The sequence below is a fragment of the Channa argus genome, chromosome 16 (assembly GCF_033026475.1).
Source record: "Channa argus isolate prfri chromosome 16, Channa argus male v1.0, whole genome shotgun sequence".
NCBI classification, from domain to species: domain Eukaryota; kingdom Metazoa; phylum Chordata; class Actinopteri; order Anabantiformes; family Channidae; genus Channa; species Channa argus.
The window spans coordinates 8,645,218-8,670,376 of NC_090212.1; the positions used below are offsets into that span (position 1 = coordinate 8,645,218).

General features: G+C 40.1%; 1 protein-coding gene and 1 pseudogene across 1 annotated transcript; both read right to left on the bottom strand.

The window, feature by feature from the left end:
• Window positions 1-1,971: 1,971 nt before the first annotated feature.
• Window positions 1,972-3,987, bottom strand: gchfr (GTP cyclohydrolase I feedback regulator). Its single transcript, XM_067480253.1, has 3 exons — window positions 3,822-3,987; window positions 3,195-3,289; window positions 1,972-2,576 (listed from the first exon to the last, which is right to left on the bottom strand). Exons 1-3 carry the CDS (start codon window positions 3,855-3,857, stop codon window positions 2,447-2,449), a joined length of 261 nt encoding a protein of 86 aa, XP_067336354.1. The 5' UTR covers window positions 3,858-3,987; the 3' UTR covers window positions 1,972-2,446.
• A 179-nt stretch (window positions 3,988-4,166) lies between these two features.
• LOC137101607 (cytochrome P450 1B1 pseudogene) lies at window positions 4,167-25,159 on the bottom strand (annotated as a pseudogene).

Below are 25,159 nucleotides of genomic sequence, written 5' to 3' on the forward strand. Positions count from 1 at the left end.
TGCAGCAATCTAAACCGCGGACCCCACGATGTGGCTGTGGAAATCATTTCTTGTGGCCACGAGTGATGAAAAATGAACAAACCCCTTGAAGTTCTCCATTATAGAGCTGGTGGCTTAGCTGATTGCTTCCTTGGCTTTGTATACAATATCTCTCAAGCCCTACTCTAAACCAACTGTGTAGGTCTTATGGACGACGCAGTTTCCGGGGCTGGGCGATGCTATCATTTAGCTGTAGGAATTTGTTTTAACACGTGTGACTTAATATTTGTATGTAATCTTTAAACTTCTGTTTACAAACTATGCACAGAATAATGGACATCGGGGGTTACCAATTTTATAAGAAATCTGAGAGCTCAAAAGATAATTAAATCTGTAAAATATTGCAGTTCTAAACAAATATCAATGGCTTTCAGCTTGTCACTTCAGGGGTCGCCACAGCAGAATGTGTTCTGCGTGTTGATTTGGCTTGAGTTTTTCACATACAACCCTTTCTGGCTCCAGCTTAAACTTGAACCAACAGAGTAGCATCAGTTTTCTCCTTTATCTAACTGAAAAAATTTTCATTTAAGGAGTTTTGTTCAACGTCTACCTATTAACTGATAACTGCTACTGTACACAAACCAGTGTAGAAGAGCAGTGCAGGTTGTGCTTATTTTCAGGCAACCTAGCTACCACAGTGTTCCCATTTCCTCCACCCTTGGTCCTAGTGGGTCTTGTCAAAGGCCATTGATCATCTAAGCATGAACTGAAGGTCATGCCAATTGCTTTTATAAGCATTGTTTTATCCTATGATACTGACCTCAACAATTTCTTTCTGTGTTCAGCTCTGACTGTTTGGAGCTGTTTCACAATAGGTTTATGTAACCGATACCTAGAAGATATTCTGTACTCCTTGTATATGTTTTCTGAGAGAGACATGTTACCTCTCTGTGACCCACAGAGTCAAGACTTTACAGTGCCAGACTGTTGTGGTCTCCCACAGTTTTGTAACAAGGCTCTGTGCTTGTAGAATATCTATCCATCCAAATAGTCTTACTTTCTGCCCCTTGGGCGACTATGGCGTAATAGCGTGTCTGTATTTGTGGGCCTGTGTGGCAGTGATTTCTCTTGTCATTGTGTTGTTTAAGAGCCACATGGCAGCTTTGCAACATCCAACCCAATCATCCATCTCCCTGCCACTTCTGCTCTGCCTCGCCATAGCTCTGTTACACAATCTCCAGCTGTGGAGCACAGTGGTGTGGTGTGAGACATCTGCTCCTCTCCTCCTGCAAAATCCCCTCATCACATGGTTTTGTTTATGCATAGCCTTTTTCATATCCTGGCAATGTGAACAAAAAAGCACAGAAACATACAAACTCTGTCCAAATGACAACAGAGGAAATACAATTACACGAAACACATTCACCACCAACTCTGACCCGAGCCCACCGTGGCTTGCGCTGCATGCGAACCAGGAAGGGAGGATGAGCCTGTTGTTTGCTGTGATCTATCAACAATTATGGCTGAGCCTCGGAATCACCTCTTCTTACTCATTTTCTTAATATGTGCAACAGTGTCTGAAATCTCTGTGGTCAAAGGACTGGGATGCACCAGCACTTTTTGATCTTTAGTACACATGTAGAAGCTAAGTCATATTTGAGGCAGCAGGTCTGGTAAGAATTTGGCTGTGAGTTTGCTGGCAAAGTTTCTGGTTTTTAGGTTAGGTTGATCTGGTCCAAGACATGCGCTGACAGACCTGGGGTTAAAGCAAAACCACCCAGAGAGTTTTGGGTCTCACAGGCAGACTCCTGCATGCAACATCCCCTTAAGGTGCGAACACTGTGAGGGCTCACACTATAGATATTTAACTTTTTTAATATTTCAAATATTTTATATATTTGATGTCTCTTTAATAGATTATTGTCTATATGCAAGTGTTCACTGGGTAATTTACAAGGATTGCAAATCATTTCACACACTGGTACACAGGCAGGCAATGTAATTACATAATTTAATCATATGCATATCATTTACAAAAACATTTTTGCACAGTTTTGTCAGACACAAACACATCTTGGTGAATTTGCGTGGGGGAAAGAGAACAGGGTGACACCTTTACACAGGACAGGCTAATTTCTACTGCTACATGACATATGAACGGTAAAATTGTTATCTCTCAATTTTATACTCTGTCACTACTTTGATTTGGCTAAAAAAATGGGCAAAGACAATCCTATAAAATCTTTGGAATGTAGTATTCTCCTGAAAATGGTGACGTATCATCTATTCACAATCATCTGAAATCTTACGTGTGGAAACATCTCAACATTAGAACTTTATTTTCACTTGACAAAAGTTTGTCAGTGATTTGGACATAGGTGAGAACCACAGTGAAGAAAAGCTAACCGAGATTTTCCGTACAAGTCATTCATTCTATCGAGAGATGCAACCATTGCTCCATGACCCATCACTCTGTCTCCTTGTGGAGGCACCACACCAACGTCTGTCCCACCCCTGTCATCGTCAGAACACGGAAGCCAAGCTTCTCCAGCTTGTCCAACACCAGGCGAGGTGGGTCATCCACATGGTACTCGGAACTAAATGAGCATAAACACAATGAGATTCTAATTTCCACAGAAGTGGGAATTCGTTTAGTAAACATGTAAAGTAGAAGCCTGTTAATTGTTCTGTTGCTTTTTCACTTCCTTCCACACCTTGGTTGATTTCCCAGCAGCATGTGATTCAGATAGCCAATAACAACCCTTCCCTGATCTGTTTTCCATCAGCTTGAATGGTTTATTCTAAATCTGCAAAGCAGCAGCCTTCCTCTCCTTTCCATGTGAGTAAGTCTTCATTTGTGATCTGACACTTGTGCTGTATATCTAAATATGGAAATATGACATGGTGTAATCACATTTACAGTACGTTGAGAGTCACATCTTAATGCATGATGAACCCAATGTTGAAAACTTGCCATTACTTTTTAATAGTTACGTTTGTTGGGTGGTGATTTCCCTAAAATGGTGAAGTCACGCTTTTCATCACCTTGAGAGACATTCACATTGTGGTGCTTTTGTGGATGAAGTCGTGGGTCAAATGCATCTAAATGCATCTTTCGAGTTTATGTTCTATTATAAGGAACTGACCTTAAGTGAACAGCTACATTCCACATTTATTAAACAGTCGCCTGCACCGTTAACACTTTCTATACTCACAAATTGTTGCCAAGCATTGTTGTTTTCCTTGCTCCCAGGTAATTCATTATAGCAGGATCAGAGTATTCATCTCCTACATTTGTTGGGCCACTCTCCTGAAAGAAAGCCAATAAGTACATTGATAGTACAATTAAAAATGTTTTTTAGATAGTTATTAGGACATGATTTATTTGCCAAAACAGTATCTGCATGTCCTCACTGGCTACACCTGCAGCCCTCTGGCAGGTGCAGATTATTAAATCTAGTATCTGGACATTCTAAAAATAGATGATCCAATATTCTGAAGCTATACAGAAATAGGTTGTTCGAGTTGTGCGGACAACAATCTGAAAATTCCCACCAAGAGTGCAACGTGTTTTTAATTTAGGGCACCAATGCAAAACAAACAAACAAAAAAGAAAACAAAGCAAAAAACAATATGCACGGCTTGACTGTTTTCAGTACGATACATATAGTAGTGGCCTCATTATAGACCGTAATCTAATTACATAACGCTAATCTTCAAACAACTCGCATAATAGATTAATGCAATTGCAAGCAATTGCGAAGCCAAATGAAGAAATCTCATAATCTCTCAGACGGAGCTCAAACCATGACGCGAGTAATGTGCAAATGAAGAATACACACCAGTCGGATCTGCGTACTGATGAGCACGTAAGGCATCCCTCCTTCCTGGCGTTGGACCGTTATTCCCCCTGGGAATGACTGAGGAGGTTTCTTTACGGACGCGACCGTCTCTCCAACTTGCCCCTCGCTGACAGCTCTTTCCGGAATGCGGAAACACCCACCGAGACGAACCAATCACAGCTCTCCTTTCGGCATCTGTCAAAGGTGCTGCCTGCTCTACACAGGCAGTCTTGCTCCACTATGAACAGCAGTTTGTTAAATTTAAGTGGTTTTGTTCACGGACACAGATTATCATACTGTTCCAATTAATACCTCCTCACTGGAAAATTTCGCTTTAAATTCTCAATATTTTGTGCCTGGGAAGTAACATTTAGACTAAGGTGTATAGTTGCACTGATTTCAATTTGTTTGTTCATGAACTAAAACATTTCCTTTTATTTACACTGTATTATCTTGCTTTGTCCATAGAAATACACATTTTGAACGTAAAATAAATGTTTCATTTTGTGCAGTTTCACAAAGATCCCTTCATAGGTTTAACACTTCAGTAATACAACTTAACTTTTTACTGTTTGCTGTTTGTTTATATCTTTAATTTCCTACTCAGAGACTTATTAATTTCCTCCTCAGTGTATTAATAATACCTAATAATATATTTTGAACGTAAAATAAATGTTTCATTTTGTGCAGTTTCACAAAGATCCCTTCATAGATTTAACAGTAATACAACTTAACTTTTTACTGTTTGCTGTTTGTTTATATCTTTAATTTCCTACTCAGAGACTTATTAATTTCCTCCTCAGTGTAGTAATAATACCTTTAGGTCTGCTTTGTGACTGAGAGGGAAATGAAAGACAGAGACCAAAGGGAAACAACAATGGTTGAAGACTGATAAAATCAACAATATGAATGTAGCGTCGCACTGATGCCATAGAGGTCCAATGGCCAACGAGTTTGACTTTGTCATGCTCAATGAAAAATCTGATTCTAAATTCTGATCACAGCTTTATATTGTGATTTTAAATAGACATGAATAGATACAATATATACAAGTATACACACACACACAGAGATACTGAAAAAAAACAAAACGTCTTTTCTGCTCTTTCTCACTCTTGCATCTCGTGAATTGTAAACACTTTTCTGATAGGACTTTGCTTTGATGTTGTCTCCTTGACTTAGATATTCGCTTGCCTTGTACGTCACTTATAAGAGTGGGCTTTTATGCTGGATGCCCTTCCTGACACAACCCTCCCCTATTTCTACCGGCCTTGGGACCGGCACTACACGGCTGGGGATGGGCTGTTGGGGATTCAGTGTCTTGGCATTATAGTGTAATTACCACCTCCTGAAATGATCAAGAGCCCTTGATTTGCAACCTCTTCATTCTGGGGGAAACAGGTACTTAGTTTGGATTGCTGAGAAGATTGCCACCTACTGGCTTCTAAAATCATTGTCGACAGTGGATGTGGCTTGGTTGTGTCCACCACATCTTTCACACTGCTCATAAATTTTTACATACATTAGTAAAAATGATCCCATTAAATGTACTGGTTTCCCCCAAAATGGCCACTTTTTGATTGACAGACATGGTTTTGGTATTTAATAGGCTTTGAAATGAACGAGCTGAGGACTGTCTATTTTCTCATGTTTCATCTGTCATTTTTAACCTGAGACCAGCTTCAGGAAAGAAAACAGGAAAGCAGCAGGGTTACCCCCCAAAAAATAAAAAATAAAATAAATAAATACAAGGCAAAAACATTACCTCTTGCCAAAAAGAACACTCTCTTCAAACATGTTCCTACCCAAGCAGCTTCCTGTGTTCCTGCAGCGTCTTCCTGCAGCGGCTCATCTGCTGCTGATTATTGGAGTCCACAGGTCACAGTTTCTGTGTCCCTGGTGGGTCCAAAGGAAGCAGTTTGATCTTTTGATAAAGCCTTTGCCTTTACCATCTCAGCTAAAGTGTGATGTCCTGGCTGCATGACTGCTGACTCATACTTAACCAAATTATATTTAGTATGATTTCATTGCTTCCATTCCATGCTTAAGTAATACAGTAAATATACTAGACTTACAGATTTACCTGCTGTAGGTGAAGACCTGTCCTGGATAACTGCACTGCTAAAGCAATAACATTAAATCAATGTGTTGTGAATGGATTGGAATGAATTATACAGCAGGCATTGTGCTCGTATGGTTTATGTAAGTGTATGTTGGCGTGATATTCCAATAGTCAGCAGAGAGATTTAAACTGTGAGAGTGCAGAGGCAAGAGGCAGCTCTCTGACAGATTGGGTGTTAGGGTTACCCTCCATATAGGTTCACATCTACTTAATTGGGACAGATGTCTGCCTTATTGAGCTATGCTTTGCTTGTGTGTCTGCATCTGCCTGTGCAGTCTGGTTCCTCTCTGAGGAGCTTCACAGTCCCTCCTCTGCATAGCAATGCAGCACTGACCTCTTTTTGTTTGCTGTTTTTTAGATTACAACCAGCAGCTTGCATGAAGTGTCTCTAAGCTGCAAGTTGCAGCTGCCTTAGCGAGGCTGAATTCTTATTTCTTTTCCTGCTCTGTTCACCTTACCTCACCTTGCCACCCACTTTTTCAAGCTGTGTTCACTGTTGGATGATACAGCTGGCTTTAGACATTACACAACTCATCATAGCTGTATGTATATCGCCGTGAAATGTTTCAAGGCTGTCACCAGCTGAACATTTTATTGAAAAACATCAGGGTGCGGTTTTAGTGGTTGTGCATACTTTGAGGGTTTGTTTAGGGATACTTTCTTTCAGTGATAAAGAATAATGTCATCAAAAATTTTGAACAACACATTCTCACACACTGTGTCTTTTCTCTCATCACCTCTATTCAGAGCTTGATTTTGTACATGGAGCATTTCCCTATGGGCTACCACAAATGGGATTGATTGGGCTATTAGTAACAGGAAATAACAGGATGCATAATAAACACAGAGGAACAAAAAGAAGATTTAAGAGGGCCTGAACGTATCAGCTACATTTGTTGTTCCACGTTCCTCATTCTTGTATGGTAGTTTGTAGTTTGAATTTAGTGGGAGTAATTGTCACAAAGTTGACAAAACACTTATTTTTTATTTAAAATTAACTTGGTCCGGGAGTCTTTACATTAACTTAAAATGCTCCAATCTAAAAAATAAATTTCTAGATTTAGTCATTGTGGCTTTGTGGCTCTTGATGATGTCAATTGATCACTCCAGTACTTTGGTCCAAGGTGTAATGTTTGTACTGGGTAACTTTTAACTGTAACTACTGAGCCCTCTAGTTTATTATCAATTACCTGTTCCAGCTGTACTTATATATTTAGTGTTAAATTTAAAATTATGGCATTGTAATTAGCTTGTGAGCATGCTTATGTTATAATTTAACTAAAAGCACTGTTGTGCCAAATTGTTAATTAAACTATTTTTATTAACTTGCATTCTAATTGGTAATGTTTGCATTGTTAGACAGTAGATAGTAGCTTAACATTCTGCCTCAAAATAGCAATTTGATTTCTTGATCACTTGCCTAAGTCTGTAATTTTGTCGTGAACATAATGAGGTTGTCGGGTCATTTACTACAGCAAAATAGTTCAATGCTAGTTAGCTAGTGCCAAATCACACCAAAATTATCATTAAAACACATAGAGGTGGACACAAAGTTTAAAAGTGAGGGATGACTGGACAGAGAGAGCGGAATGACAACACGACTGCATACCGCAGGGACTGAGTCACATTATGATTCCCATCAGGCCTGTGGTTATTATCATGTTTTCTATTATATGTTGCAGCTTGTGCCTGTTGTTTATGAACAAGTTTGGCAGAAGTAATCTGCTCAGTGTATCACTGCAGCTTCACTTGATGAATGGCCGCTCCTTCTAAAGCAACTATGACAATGGCTTGCCAGAAGCAAAGGGACAGTGTGACTTTATTCAACAGCAAAGTAGCACTTGATATCATCAGCAGGCCTTTTCCTTCACCTCCTTAGACATGATGCCTTCTACTCATCACTTGCTACCATGGATACTTTTCTATCTAATGCTGAGGTTTAACTCAATACAAGGGTTGATGTTTGTGATTTATTAGAACTGTTACCAAGTGTGGACCAGCTACTGTAGCAGACATTACACTGCTCCACTGGAAGCCCCAAATAATTTTCCAGTTATAAAAATGTCTGCTACACATGCTACATTTTCACTTAGGAAAGAAATGTCAATTTCTGTATATGTGAAAAAGGAAGACTTGCCTGACAACAAACGAAGAAAAAGAACGGCAGACAAGTGCCAATGATGTGACAATGAAGTCATGGAACTGCTGGTGCTGATTGATACCATATGGGGATCCCTTGTGTATGCTACATCCCCTGGATCCTTCAGATCAGAAACGTAAGGCTGTGATTGGAAATACAGGTGTACAAAATACTTTAGTGAAGACAAATTGTATTAAAAACAAGCTATAACCAGAATCAATGCAAAACACCACGTTATGTAGAAAGACAGTAAATTACTATCTGGCAGTGGGATTTTATTGTTTTGTTTTGACAATTTAATTATCATCTTGGGTTTGAATCGAGGAAGGGAGTGTATTCAGAATGGGACCCTTCAACTTGTTTTGGGGTGTTTTGAATTACTTTAAGATTGGTTTGATTATCGCGAGTAACTCAGTGGAAATCTTGGAAGGACACATATATTCTCACACACACACACACACACACACACACACGCGCGCACAGGGGCTGTTATGACTTTACAAGATGATAGATGAAGCTAAGGGCAGAAAGTCACATTCTTAAATGTAGTGTGGTCAGGATGGTTTCTGTGTTCCTAGACCAATAGCTCACTGACACATTTATAATTTGCTGCTTTATTACAAACTTCAATTGGAACATGAGGTAACACAGAGAAAGCTATATGGTCTGTGTTATTTATATTTCCATTTTCAATCTATTTCTCTTCCTTTGTAACTTTATCAATCAGAGTAGGAGGTTGCGTAATCAAGATTAACTTGTAATCCAGAACTCCCTTTCTTATCTCTGCTTCTTCTTTTTTTTTTCTGTTCATTTTCACTTGTACTCCTTCCTCCATCTAAATACTTCTAGGAAAAATGCAGGTTTATATCTGTATGCTAGTGTTTAGACCAAATTGCATTCCACATACAGAAAGTCAGATGCTTCCTTGTCTCCTATCAGCACTCGCATTGGTGGGTCACTTTGTTCGGAGATGGGACTGCAGTCATGGATTGGGTTTGGAATAGCTTACACAGAGCCTTTGAAAAATCAGAACAGAAAAATATTAAGACCAGACTGTGTTTTAAACAACTTGGACAGATATTTCCCTAATAAGAAAAAGGGAATGAAACTATACACTGCAAAGTAAAACTAGTTGATATCTGATTAATGAGTAGCAAAGCAATCAAACAAAAAAGAAAACTGAAAGTTATTATTTTAACAGTGCAAGGTTGCATTTCTCTTCAGTATTTCCTGATTTCATTCTAAATCAAGCCGTACAAGTACTCTCATTGGAACTGTACTGCGATGGTAATGCGGAGACAGGATACTATAACAACTGACAAAAATTTGTTCAAGATGACCTCAGTAAGAATAGTACATTGCATTATTCTTTTTTGTGCTGAGTGGTCCTGTGGTGTTCCAGGAAAGATGAGCTTGTCTGGGAGCAGTTGTGCTGTTGACTCAGTGCCACAGAGCCTCCCCTTCCCCCCCTCCACCTCTCCATGTCCTCCCTCCGCCTCCTTCATTCCAGCCTTCCTCGCCTCCTGCTCAACCTTCGATTCCTTGTATCTATCTCTGCCCTTTAAAAATTTTCCTTCTCCCATCATGACCTTCGCAGGCCCCTTCCCATCTTCCTCTTTGTCTGGGTGCAGACTCCAAATGCACCAGCCTGGGGTGAGTGGCTGCTTCTTATTCCATCCCCACAGAGCCACAAAGCCTAATGAATCATTTCCTCCAATGGGTAAGAAAATCATTTTCAGAGTTCGCAGTGAGCAATTGATGCAGCATGAAGCTCATATGCCAATTTCTCTCTGTGCTGGAGCCAGGCACAGTTTGCATACATGTGTGTGAGTACGAGTCACACACACAATCAAACCAACACAGAGCGGAGCTTATGTTGTGTGCTTCTTGTTGTATTCTTGACTCTGTAGACAGCTACAGTCCTTTTACTGCACAAAGCCACAAACTTGATTAAAATGGTTTTATCTACATTACACTATAGATATCAGATGTTGTGCTCTCTGTGTCATTCTGCTGTCTGCTCTGTTCTTTCCTTTACATGAAAACAAACTTGGGCACATATGTAATTGTCATAACACTGTCACATATTATATACTCTGTGTATACCTTCATGCAATCTTGCAGACTTTTTCAAGAGTTTTTCACTTTAGCTCCTCCAACCTGACACACACTTTGATACTGTACACAGCCTGCTCTCCGTCACGTACCATCTCCCTTTGGGCTTCTGGACCTCCCTGCTCCTCAAGCTTTGTGACTTGGCAGAGCACACTGCAGCACAGAAAACACAGCACCCAGAAGGTCATGGAGTGTGTGTGTATATGTGAGAAAAGGGGGAAAAGGCAATGGTAAAGGGTCATCTCAGAGCGTACTGTATGTTTGCACAGGAGGGTGTGCAGCATGTTTGTGCATGTTAGGCCCCATTGAACAGGTGGTTCTGTATCACTGCAAAACCAGACCCTCATCATCTTCTCAGAAGAAACGGCTCCCAGGTTCCCCCTGGCTCTTCAGATTCTCATTTCTGCACCGTAATGGCGTTTGTCTGTTTTTGTCATATCCATTTTACATATACATTGTTTGAAGTCCCCATTTCCGGGCTATAGCTTCCCTTCTGCTGTTTGGCTTGGCCACCAGATTTGTGCACGCTGTCTCATCCACTGATCGCGGTCATTCTGTGGGGCTATTTTTCCTTCATGCCTGTTAAGGGTTCACCCTGAAGTTCCTCCATAGTCCCCCTTCTCTTCCATGTACCAGTCCATTAAACAGAGGTCTATGGCAGCAGGGCAAAGAATTGGGCCAGAAAGAAGAACATGCTACGTGTAAAGCTTTATCTCTTTCCTCCCAACACTTATCTAAAAGAGATGTCACAAGCTCATCCAAAAAGTTGAGAAAGAGTTACTGGTTCCCTCCCCACATCAAGGAAAGTTATAAAGGCAGTTTCTAAAGACATAGTTCAGTTTTTTTGTGTTTCAGTATGATATACTATATAAAACACAAGCTAATGCCAGATAATTGCAAACAATAGTTTCCTGCAAGCCATTTCACCACATCATAGTGCATGTAGCTGCATGTAAATAGTGGTATCCAAAAAGCCTTGTTGGCCTAGTTGTCCGATTCTTGAAATCCAAAGAGATTTTTTTCTACTGGTTCCCTGTTCTTATATTACCATGGTGATGACCTACCAGAGTGGAATATGGCAAAGATTATTTTTATTTCTTTAGCCTGTCAAGTGAGGCACTTGCTTGTCCTGTTCTTCAAGGTCCTACTCTGTCAGCAATTTTGACTGCATAGATTTTTGTGCTGGCATCCAGCTGCTGTTGTGTTAAGCTCTTCATCCAGTGATAAATGTCCCTGGCTTTTATGGAATTCCATCAATCCAGCTTAGTCATTTCCTCATTGTGAATGAACCGTTTCTTATGTGTGTTGTAGTTGGCGTGCTGAGCAACAAGCTTTGCTTACATCTAAATTGTACGCTGACAAATTAACACTCTTTGTGCTAAACAAACGTCCTCCTTACTTCCGATCACAGCATGATTACGATTCCCAGAAATGTGCTGTGCTCAGGATGATGCTGGCTCTCTTTACACTTACACTCTTTTCTGAATTTTTTTTATATGTTTGTCGTCTTATTCTTTTCAGCACCCCCCCGACAATCTATAAAAACGAAAACGAACTATGATATATTCCCAAGAATTCCGAAGCAAGGAGGCTGGTTTGTTTAAAGCCAATTCAATGGTACCATAGTACTTGGATACTGTATAGGATATAGGACAAGTCATCAATTACCCTTTTCTTGAACTTGATGTGTGTGTGTGTGTGTTAGAGAACATGATAGAGTGTTTCATAATATCTAATTTCATCAAATAATGTCTTCTTTTTTAATAAGGTTTCTGGATAATGTTTAACATCATTGTCATGCTATTAAAACCACTGTGTGACCACACACACTTTATAAGTCGGGACATGATCACCACAGCCAGGAAAACAGATGCATTATGGTTTTAAACCTTGGAGACATATGTTAAAACTGATTTGTTTTTGATATATATTCATTCAGTTGCAGAGTTGCAGAAATTGGACATGATACCAACAATAATTGTTTTTTCTTTGCTCTTAGCTGTCGGGTGATTACTAAAACTGAAACTGAAATTTATCAAGAATTATTTGATGGATTTCCATAGAAAGTATTTGATTTTCATCAGGCTGCTATTTAATGTTCTCAGGGAACAATTTAAAATTTTAACAATTTTAATATCTATATCAATATATAGATATAGATATAATGATAATACGTTATTTGGATTGTGAAATTTTAAAAAGTACTTCTTTTTGTTCCCACTGTGGAGATGAGATGAGAAGAACATATTTATTGAGAAATAATGTCAACTGTCATGTCATATTTGGTATTTCTTCACCTCATATATGCTCGTGGGATTATTATATGGTTAATTTGTCTTTAGCAGTATATTGTTCTAAATAAAAGGAGGATTCTTATTTTTTCCAGATTATCATCCTATAGATCCTGTGTATTTTATAGTTGCCATGTATAGCTTTTTTTCATCCCTGTGGTGGCAGGTGGATCACATATAAGGAAGCTGTAAACAACCTTGTTATACCACCCTGATGAAAGCCCCATTCAACTAATCATGTGAGTCAATCACGGCGGGGCGATCATTGACTTCTAAGGGTTAAAAAATAACCATTTTTATGTTTGGTTACACCATCCCTTACTGGCAAAGGATAATTGGTCATTAATAAATACCTATGTTTCTTCTATCATGTGTTTAGGTTTCAAAAACCAACTCTGATTGTAATCTACACTATATAGTTCATTTTCCCATGTCGACATAGGAGAATTTAATATGACCACAGCGTATAGTTTGTTCCGCAAATATCACTTTCTTTTCTGCAAAAGGTCACATGCTACGTTGGGATCAGCACTACCTTTTATCACTCCTCATTAATCAGACAGTGATGTACTGCTTGGTAAACTCTTCTCTTGCACTACCTTAAGTTGTGAAATGAGAAGTAGGTGTGATCTCAGCTCTTGGCCAAACAAAATGGATGCTATGGGATGTAAGTGATGGAATTCAAGTTTTTTTTAGTTCAGACTTTTCGTATCATGCAGCGGGGAGTGTTTTCTCAGCTGGTCCACTCAGGAGGATGCAGGCATCCATCCCTTTGCACTTCAACGTCCACATGTTTGTGCTGGACCTGAAATACAGATGTATCCATTACATCATTGAACATTCAGTACATTCAGTTTGGTCTGTCCCAGTATTGGTAACCTACCAGAAGTACAAAGACAGATGTCATATCCTCATACATCTCTCTTAGCTTGAACCAATTTTTATTTTGAAACAATTTTAGGTTGCGGTAGCTGCATATAAACAGTGAGATTTGCTAGGGTTTTTAGATCTTTTATTAGAAACTTTCTCACTGTTTGTAAAGGTCTGTTAAATCTGCAGACATTAAAAACCTTGATACTGAACTAATTATAGGTTTGAGCTGGTTACAATCATTTTAAAGCAATAGCGATTGGGATTGCAAGACATCTGGATTTCTCCTTACAACACATGTAATGACATATATGTGTTGTTTTTTTCTTTTTCCAACAGTGTGATGATCATATTTCCCAAAAAGAATATAACTAATAGTCTCTAAAAGTAGAAAGTTGGTATTTTGTTGGTTGCTTAGAGATTAGGGTTTGGAAAGAAGTTGGAATCCAGCTGAAGTTAGGAAAAGGATTACTGAAGAACATTTTATTGTCATGGTAACGATTAAGGTAATGGGTTACAATATGAACCTTTGTTTATATCTAGAGTGTGTGTGGAAGTCTGTCGACAAATGATGATATTTGTATTTGTTTGTACAAGTATCTATGAACTGTGCTAAAGAAATTGGGTGGATTTTTTTAACATGCAAACTTGAACGTTTTCTGTTTTTAAATGTAGGGAACCAACAAGTGTTGTGCTCCAGTGTGTATGCAGTAACCTATCTGAGTACGCATATTACCTCACAAAATGGCAGTTATCAACATATATTCTGGGGCAAAGTAAACTTTGCTCAGAACCAGAAAGGAAAAAGGTGACAAGGCAGAGTGTAGATGTTGGCTGCAACTTCTGGCAGCTCTCTGTCCACTGTGATGCATGGGCACTTGTGTTACTGAGAAGGGATGGGGAGGTGGGAGGAATGAGAATTTCTTACTTTTGTTGGCAGAGGAGCGAAGTGCTACCTTGGAAGCAGTTCTCTGAAGAAAACGCATACATCTTCCTGGTTCCATAGTTGCTGACAGCTGAGGCAGAATGGGTGGGAGTAAGTGTGTGGGAGGTAGGAGGAGTAAAAAAAAAAATAGAGAAAAGGGCGCAGAGGGAGACAAAAGTAGTGTGTGTGTGTGGGGGGGGGTGGGGGGGAAGATGGGGGGGATGATGGGGGTTAGGGGCCTATGCTGTTGGGGAGTCAGCCAAAGTGTAGGACTGGCTTAATGGGTTCTTCTCTGCTATGTGATCCCAGTTTGGAGAATTTGAGCAGACACCCCGACTCCTGTCTCCCCTGGTCTACTCGCCTACTGCAATAGAGTTCAGCTTGTGAACGGGGGTTTCAAGTTGAGATGAATTTGTGGATGCTTATCACAGTTCTGATGACTCCTCATTCCAGGAAAAGGAGCTGTTCAAAAAAAGAAAAAAAACAACAAATCACCTGTGAGCGTGAACAGTAATCTGAGTCACTGTCTATCATTCATACCAGAGCTCCCCCTTCCTCTGAATCATCAAATTGCTCTTCGCTGAGTTGAACCATAGCATACAACTCCTGAGTGCAGCTGAATAGGGGGACACTCAGTTACTTCAGATGTGAAGTGCCATTTTCTAAAACACTATCTTCACATCTTTGGATGTGCTGTTTCTGGGAACGGATACAGAGCCACTCTGTTCATTGTACAAGAAGCAAAGGCGTGTTGAAGCAGACATGGTCAGAAATTTCCTGCTTTTTAGCAGCTTTGGACTGTAGTCAAGATGTGCGTGGTTGGAAGGTTTCTTACCATCCCAGGATGCCTTACTTTATTTTCACACATTATTCCTTTTCTGTTTTCTTGTTTACACTCTGCAGTGATGAGAGTAATGAGAAGAGAATCACAATTAATTCTCTGTCAAGTCATTTATCTTCATTTAGGATCAGATATTTTTGAAGTAATTTCATTGGCTATGAGTTTTGGGCAAGCAGGTACACTTTGCACGAACATATAATTGTATTTGAAAGCTGAGCTGCAGACTCATGTGAGAGGTCCCACAGCCACTGTGGTTCAGACAGAGGTAGCTCAATGCAGATGTATTAACTCCTTCTTTGCCTTCTTTGAATTATACTGTATAATCAGCAGGAGCCGGGTAAGTTACTTAAACTGTTTGTTTTATTATTAATATGAAAGATATAATCATCTGTTCCTGTTTTAAAGATTTGGCTTAGGGAGTAATCAAGTTGACAAAGCTCAACCAACCATTTCCAGGAAAAGAAGAGAGCTGCATGCCCAGTGGCATGCACCTGAATGTCTTCCTTGCACTGTCTCAGGGTCTGGCATGGGCACTGCTGTCTTACATAATGCTATGAGATCACCCACCAAAGATTTTAATGCTACATGAATTAGCTGTCATCAGTCACATTGCATGGATTTACACTCCAGAAAACATAGCAGCTTTCTCCAAGTCTCCATTTATGTGTGAGTTGGAACTGTATGCACAAAAATCACTGCCAACCCTAGGCTTGACAACTCTGATTAATTTCTCGCTGGAATACTAAGTGGATACGATGACACTGCGTTACTGGTTGGAATGGTATTGGCTCCTCTGTCCTCTGTGAGATCAAGCTCGACTCCTCTCGCAGGACGAGCATAGGAGAACTGAACTGTGTCTCTAGAACCTCGTGTTAGCCCCAGCATTACCCTAAGTACCCTTTATCCCAACTGTGTTATTCTTTATGATCTGCACCTCCGCTCCAGCTTAAGCCGTGTTCCGGGGCCTCTCATTCTTTCCCAAGCAGCCCTCTGCACCCGCCCAGATGCCTGTTTACAGTGTGGAGTCAGTCCCTAACAAGGGCGTATTGTATGTATTGTCCTGCGAACCAGCTGATAGTGTGATGAGAACTCACACCATCAGGACCAACTCCCACACATTTGACATCTTGTAGACATCTGCTTTGTAGGAGTTGCTGGATGTGCTTCTAACTGAACATTAATGACGCCTGTGTCACAGGCTCTGGATGGTCGATTACATTATTGGATCCTGTTTGCTCCTGATGAAAGTGTTATGCTTCATTTCCACTTTCAGTTGTGTGTTGCAGGAATAAAAGACATTTGGCACACCGACACTCAGATGATCAAAAGGTTCAGAGAGGACAGGGGTAATAACATGTTAAGACTAAAAGTCAGTGGGACCTTGATTTGCTTTGGTACACATGGATTGCTTTTTTTTTGCTTGTATCTTGTGTGCTGTCATACGTATGTCTTTGTGAACATGTGTGTTCCTCTTTCCTCTTAAACAAATTTATTAACTAAAATTTGTAACATACCTTTGTATTAGAGCCCTAAATCACAAATATTAGCCTGAGACATGTAAGCAGCAATCCTAAAAATGTCAAAATATTACTTTAAGATATACTATCCATTGTCCACACTCAGCTTTACCTTTTTTATTAATTTATAACCCCCTTGTTATAGTCCCAACAAAAAATCTGTGAAAAATATAGCATCGCTCACTGTCAACAAGCCTACTCGTTCCAATCATGGATCGATCCAAGTCTTAACAGAACAATGTATTTTCAGCAAAGTGTTCAGCTCCAGCAAAACCATTTTCTCTCAGCAAATGGGGAAAATCTGACAGGCAATCAGAGCCCACTACAAAAAGCGAATGTAAAAACAACTGAAAACGAATCCCTACGAACACAAATAGCTTATTGCTAAATTGTTTTGGTCTGGCGTAAAGCACTGCCAAGAAGAAGGCTTGAAGTGGGATGGCGTGAAAGTGAGGTATGGAAGGAGACTGGCTCTGCTGCACTGGAGCGCTGAATTATGGGTAGCTTGTTTGACATGGGAGCATGCAACTGTTTTTTTTTTTAGACCAACAAGATATTTTATACCCCCAATACATTAGCTAGAATTTCACTTACAGACAGTAGAAAACTGGAGCTGGTCATGACAGATGCAGAGTCATTACTCTTTTAAGTCGCCATTGCTCATCATGACTGATGAAAGGTCAGATCCTCTTTTGTCTGAAAGAATGGACCTGTCTATTATTTCTATGGCAGTAATATGTTCCTCTTTCATTCCTACCAATATTTATAAAATATTCATTGTGGATTCAGATGGTTACCCAGTCCGTACAGTGCCAAGGCCACTGTTTCAAACCAGGGACAGATTCTTTGACTGGGATTTAATTAGGATTTTACGTTCATGCCACAGTATGGTTAACCACTCATTTTCTGTTATACGGTACACTATATGGTCAAAACTATTGGGGTAGCATCCCCGAGCCACACATACAGACACAGACAACCATTCACACCTGTAGACCAGTAATATTACCGCATGTTTTTGGATCATGGGAGGAAAACACTTCCCCAATGTGCAGGCCATATTTATTCCCAGTTAGTGGGAATATTAATGCTACAGCATGTAACATTTTTAACAAGGGCCTACTTTTAACTTTGTGCTATGAGTGGAGGGACGTGAAGGTGAAGTCCCATCCTGTTTCAATGTGACAGAATAGTGCCCCCATACACTAAGAAAGTAAATCAATAAATGTAAGTACGTAAAAGGGCTTTCCAAGGAGTTGAAGGACATTACTCTTCGTGGTGGCTTTAAAGTCAAACCCAAGCATGAAAACTGCCACCATGTTCTTGTTCTTTTTTAGTATAACTTTACTTGTTTATGTTAACTTGACATATGCTATTATCTTGCACAAATCCCTGAGCTCAACTCCCTCCAGAAATCTTTAGGATGAAATGGTGAGTGGGAGGAATGCTTTATTGCCCAACATCAGTGCCTGACGTCATTAATGGCCTTGTGGCTAAATTGGTTCTGAAATCTTGTGCTAAGGCATCCCAAAATAGTTGAGGCATTGGTAGCATTGAAATGAGAAGTGCAACAATCATATGAGGATGTAAAATGCAGATTAATTTTTAAGATAAAGAAAAAAAAAACAATATCAAAAAGAATGGAAATGTTTAAGAGAAATGCCCAAACTGCAACTTCATTGTTTACTTTGTTATGTTTTGCCCATCTGGTAATATGCCAGTTTGTTGGCAAGGTCTAATTTGATGATGAGCTCTATTGCGTGCTAAAGAGTATGTGTGTTGCCAAGGTCAGACAAAATATGACCACATCCTCATGGCAAGACAGAGGACCAAAATAAGTCAAATATGTGCATATCTAGGTAATTATATCTTCCCTGCCTGTGACTGCAGTCAATTTTTTAATCTATTTGACAGTTCTCGCCATCCCTTTTTCACAACATTAGTCTCCCACTTCTCTTTTGTTACTTCAATACTTAAATTCGCCCAAGTCATCATGTTATACACTTATAAGTAGCACATTTCTGCAATTCATCTAGTTACCTTCAATACTTGCCCATTCAAACACTCCCTTTTTAAAAATCAGATGCCGCATGTCTGCTTTCAGAGCCACAATTTAAGAGTTTCCAGTCTGGGTTACACAAAAGTGGTGGCAGTGGTTCATTATTGTCTGAGGAGACACTGCTATCTTCAACATTGAGCAAGAGTTATGGCCTCCTGAAGGTGCTGGACCCACAAGGAAGTGCCAGAGATTCGCTCAGCAGGTCCAGTAGGACTGATTTATCGTGAGATGGAGATCATGCCCTATTTGTATCAGCATTTGGAAGTAACTGATTCATTGGACCCACAATGCGCAGGACAAACAAAGGAGTTGGAAGGCAAACAGTTTATTGTGAGTGAGATAGTGGTGGAACAGGTAGACAGACAGGGCTGCACAACTGTGGTGATCAGAGGGGCAGGAGCTGGTGCGGAGAATCAGGTGAACAGGTGAGGGGATGCAGAGAAAGGAGAACTGAGGGCGGCTTAAGTAGTCAGGAGAAAAGAGAACAGAAAGTACAACTAAAATACAAAGTAGCAACCAAACAAAGTACCAAGTAAAAGTGTCAGAGGAAGCAAACCAGAAGAATGCAGTAATCCTCAATCTTGCTAATGATCCTCTTCTAATAAGGAGTTCCAAGTTCATTCAGTCCACAGGAACAATAAACAACAACAGTCACTTTCTCAAAAGCTTTGCAGGCAGGCCAAGCAGGGCGGAACAAAAACCCTCCGGGGAGACACAGAAGCCAGGCAATAATGCCCGGACAAACGCTAAGGCAACAGGTAAATCTGGCATCAGGAGTAACAAATAAATACATGTCTTTCACATAGAACAGGAAGACAACCTGGGAGGGAGAGACTGGTAACCAGGACTTTAAAAAAGGGGAGGTAACAGGTGTAAAGAATAAAGGCTGATTAGGCAGCACGGGGGAGAGAGAGCGAGAGAAAGGGTGGAGAGAGAGAGAGAGAGAGAAAGGGTGGAGAGAGAGAGAGAGAGAAAGGGTGGAGAGGAGGTAGTGAGGCTCACCAGGGCAACACGGAGCAGAGTCACAGTCCTGATAATTTATAGACATACTAATCACATTTTCTTTCTAGGTCTGGAGAGTAAAGAGAAGTAGTTTTGTACTTAGAAATTAAAGGCTTAGAGTTGTTTTAGACATTAATAGTGATAATGGGATTCGTTAGTTTTCTTAGCCACACACCCTCGCTAAATCAAAAGAGACAGAGTTGCTTAGTTTCCATATCAAAAAAATGTGTCTGTATTAGGATGTGATTTGAACACTCATTCGTATACAAAAGCCTCATGCTAGTCATGTTCTCATACCACCTAACAAGAATTTTTCCTCCCTCTCTTCCTGCAAATAATTGTTTGTTATATGGAAAGAAATGTGGCAAATGGAACTGCACATTGTGTAATTTTATATCAGCCGTCATCTCCTTGCCACCGCTCCAAAACACAATCTCAGCGTGGACAAAACAACAAGCGCTAGCCATCCCACCCTATAATAATGAGTTGGGTAATTGTTTATTGAAAAGGGTCAGTTCAAATGTCTTGGTTCTGTGAGGCTTTGTTCCAAAATGTTAAGTGAATGGTCACTAATTTTGGACTCTGTGTGAGTTATGTGTAAAGATACAAACCCCAAAAAACTTCAAGGTGGTGTAATGTCAACTGGAAAATTAACATAGGCCCAATGTATTGTTTAAGTCTATGACATAATTCCGTTGAGGGAACATTTTCAAGCTAACAAATAGATGATCACACAAACTCTGGAATAAATTAAAAGGAATCAGAATAAAACATGCTCTTGCTGTTGTTTGTATACAATTAAGTTTTTTGTACACCTCAGAGTCTCTGATGGCACTGAGCATCGCTTCAGAGGGACATTAATAAAGTGTCAATTTCCTTTTAAAGTAAAACTACTAAAGCCAGAGCTCTTCTATAAACTGGAGCAAATTTTCAGATTCAATTTTTTGTTGTATAACTATGTAAATAGACAGAGGCGAGACTGAGCATTTGTTGACCTTGTGCTGTTTGAATTGTTGGAACTGGAAAAGGGAAAAGGTTGATTCATACTTACATCACACAACCTTCTTTTTCCCACAGATTGTTTGTACTTGTCATTCATAGAAAAATGTTAACTGGGTTACGGACTACCGTGTTTTTGGAAGAAAATGATTAAGGGTCGGCTTTTATGCCTGACAATTTAAGTCAAATTGAAGAGCAAGCAAGATTACAGTTATATTATTTGTATGCAAGATTTTGGATTTGGAGCTGTGGTCAGTGTGTTAGTGTTGAGGGTGGTGTTATAGGAAAGACTGGCTGGATAAGTACATGAGGCCGTTCCCAGCCAATGCTCAGACACAATGTTCCGCTGTGTTTCAGCAGATGATGGTAGTGGACAGGGGACAAGAGGTTTTCTGGAGAACTGCATTTGTCTGCTTCCAAATAATTCTATCTCACTGTGTCATCCACCAAACCTTGACTGCAGTTTGCGTGTCAGAAGCAGGGGGTTTAAGATAGAGTGCTGTGTCTTTTGGTAATGCAGAGAACCATGTGGGAGGTCACTCTGTGGGTCTGTGCTGAAAAACTGTCAGTCTGTGCACTTTGTTTTCCTTTAAGGAGTGAAATTCTGCAGGTCAAGAGCTGCAGGGCTGTGGGGAGCGAAGTGAGGGTGACTCAGGGTGAAAGGGAGTCTTTCAGCTGGACACATTTCATGGATGTTTGGGAAGCTGTGATGGAAACGGGGGGAGATCAGGCCCATTCCTCCCTCTAGGGTCCTTGTGGGGAGAGGGAGTAAGAATGTCTTCTGGCTGCTCTATGTTAACCCTGGTCAAAACAGGCTTCTCTCAGTGTTCAGCCACACTCCTGCTTCTGTAAATATCCAGGTAGACCACTTAGTGAGGTAACACTCCCCTGGAATGAGGAATCGGAGATGACAAGCTGCTAACTCACATTTAAAATAATATTTCTGTACATGTTGAGCAATAGGTGGTTTTGGTTTTTCCTAAAATAAAAAAGTCAGTGAGGAGGAAGAAGTTTAGAGGCACTGTTAACTGCATTCATCGCAATAATGTACCCGGATCTTTGCGTGATCAGGGAAATGTATCAAGAATATCAAAAGTAAAAGTACTAAAAGTTTTTACATGAGTACAGTACTACAATAAATGTTTAATTTGCTTTCCACTACTGCAGACAGAGCTCCAACAAAGCCAAATCCCCAGTGCTCTGCTTTGCATGTTAAATCATAACGTATGCCAAACCCAAACTACACTAAAAGAATAACAGCGGTTACAAAATGAAACAGCTTAAGAGATGTGACACACACAAAGTGGGCTGACAAATGTTGTTTATTGGCATGCAATCTTATGTGGACACCACCACCCCCCAACCCCTTTCCTGTAGCACTAAATCTGTGTTGTTAAGGCGATTTATTTGCCCTGAAAGTGTTATTCCAAAGTTCGGTCCACTTCTTAATATATTCACACTTGATTCAGTATGATGTCAGTTTAATAGATGACTCTGTAGACACGCACTTGGCTAAATCTAAATGTATTTGTTCAGAATGCTACAGCAGTCAAAAGTACAGAACGATCCACGTTAAATATTGATGAGAGAAGCTTGTGGCTGCTCCCTCTTTCCTGTACTGATGTACCAAGTCACGGTCTGCTTATAAGGTGTGGAGAACAAGAGCATTATGGCCTGTAACCCGTTTCAATCTTTCACGGCAGAACAGAGGCCAGACATCTGAGTCTATTCTTATCGCTTTACTTCTCTGACTGATGCATCTCACAGATTAAATACTAAACCAAACAATCAATAAAACATTTATTGTAAAACTTTATTGTACATTAAAGGCTTCAGTCATACTGTGGAGTACAAACTGTATGACACAGGATAATATTCACTAATAAAACATTATTCAACTGCTCTATTCAGCTTATTACTCTGTTGCTGAATGAGGTCTGCCTAATATATCATGTTGTACAGTGATGTTAGATGAGTACTAAAGAAATAAGACATTTTAACAAGTGGCTTTTGGGCATACACCAGATTACATGTAAGTTATTATAGGAATATTACACTATTATGCATTATTTAAGAGTACACAAATGTTATACAATATTTGTTCAATTTAATATAAACAAGTGTTTGGGGGAACTTTTGTTCAACTGAAACCATTCAGCTGGTACGTAATCACTCCCAATTAAAAACAAAAAAACAAAACAAAAACAAAAATATATAGACACAGATATTCATCACCACTAGTTTATATTGCAATTTAGTGGAGATACCACTAAATACTCTCATTCCTTTTGTTTCTACTTCTCACATGATGTAGCAGAGCCAGTATAAATATATTTAGGTTTTCTCAGCCTCACAATTTTCAGAGTAAAATTGCTCTTGAGTGTAGATATGACTCACATGTTCCCTAATGACATTATCACAATTATTACAAAACTTTTAATACAAAAAGGGACAAAGTATGTAAGCTTATCATATGCATATTGTGTTAATCAAAGCTTATTATATAAATAAACTCTGTCATGCATACATACATTTATATTATATTATTAACACATACCTCCTGTTGCATCTGGGGAGCTCACAGTTAAACTGCTTTCCACTGACCATTAAGTAGTTTCCCCCTGGGTTTGGCCGTGATCCTGTAATCTAAAGGCTTCAGTGTTAAACCATAGGAGCAGTTTAAAGACATGTCCTCATTGGGGTGTTTCTCGAATCTACACTGGTGGAGTAGAATTGCAAAAAACAAAAACATCTCGACTTTAGCGATTTGCTCCCCAATACATCTTCGTTTCCCGGCTGAGAAGATCATAACGTTGTTTGTGAGGTCCTTGTCTAGTAAGCCGTTCTCATCCAGGAAGCGCGAGGGGTCAAAAATATGTGGATCTTTCCACTTGAGGGGATCATGATTGACAGACCACTGATTAATAAAGACCACTGTGTCTTTGGGGATGTGGAGACCATCAACTGTGACATCTGAGGTGGTGGAATGGGGGATAGTGACAGGGACAAAGCTGGTGAAGCGCATTGTTTCATAAATAAAGGCATCCAGGTAGGCCAGGCGGCTTCTGTCCTGAATTGATGGCAGTCTGTCAGGGCCAACAACTTTGTCTATGATTTCATGGAGTTTGGTTTGAATTTCACTGTGTTTAGCCAGTAAAAGGACAATCCAATGAAGACCTGTAGCAATGGTATCTAGGCCTGCTCCTATTAGGTCTGACACTGTGGCCTCTGTGTAGTCTTTTGTGAGTCCATTGTCACTGTCAACCTTGTCAAAGACGCCAATAAAGGCATCACTCATATCCCTTGTTACATCTGGATCAAAGGTCTCTCTGTGCTCCTCCACTTTGTTTTGGATAAATCCAAAGAACTCTTTGTTAAGTATTTTAAAGTTTTTAAAGACACTGTAAACTGGATTGGGGAAGGACTGTAGCCATGGCATCATGTCCACCAAGCTGCCAGCCCCTACCGTCTGTCCAAATTGGTCTGTCTTCTTTAGCAAGGCTCTAAACTCAACATCATCGTGTCCATAACGTTTTCCAAAGCACAAGGCACAAATCACATTAGCTGCAGCTACTGTCAGCCCGTGAGACGGGTTGAAATACTGGCCCTGAGAACTGAGTGCAAGGAAAATCCCAACTAGTTCTGTGGCTTCAGCCACAATTTGCTGCTCAAAGCTTCTCTTGGTCTGGCTGTTGGCAGATGAGAATGCTCTGATTGTTGACTGAGCAATTTTCCTGTGCATCTTCCACTGTTTGCTGTAACTGGTAAAAGTCATACTTTTCCCCCCTGAGACAACCTGAAAAGAGACAAATTTTGGTCTGCCTGCAAACTCTACACTGTGCTGTATCAGAGCCTGACGTATCGTCCTTTCTCCATTCAGAACCACAATATCGCTGCAGCCTAGTCGTATCTGGTACACGTTGCCATACTTTTTGGCAAGCTTGGTGAAGGTGATGTGAGGCATCTGGCCCAGTTGCATGATATTGCCTACCACAGGCCAGGCGAAGGGTCCCGGCAGTCTTCTCTTGAACCTTAAGTTCCTGACCCAAAGACAGGCTTCCAGACAGAAGAGGAAAACAAAGGTGGCAACCAGAACAGGCTGAACCTGTCCAGTCCATTCTCTGATGATGCTGCTGCCCTTCACACCAAACTCAACATCGACTTGAGCCATTGTATTATCCTGTAGTTCTAAAATCCAGATAAAAAGGCAATATTTTACTTCAAATGAACCATTTAAAGAGGTCGCTTTGCTTAAATTTATATCAAAATATTGAGTTGTTGTATATTTGAATCACACTATTAAAAAAATAGCTATCCCCAAAAAAAATGAATCCAAGCAGCACTCACATGCTTCCTCACCCCTCCTTAACAGAAGCTAGTGAGAAGGGCTCGATATGGTTGAACAGTTAGCTGTGGTGCAGCGCGTCTTCAGATGACCACTTAAGAAGAATGCAGAT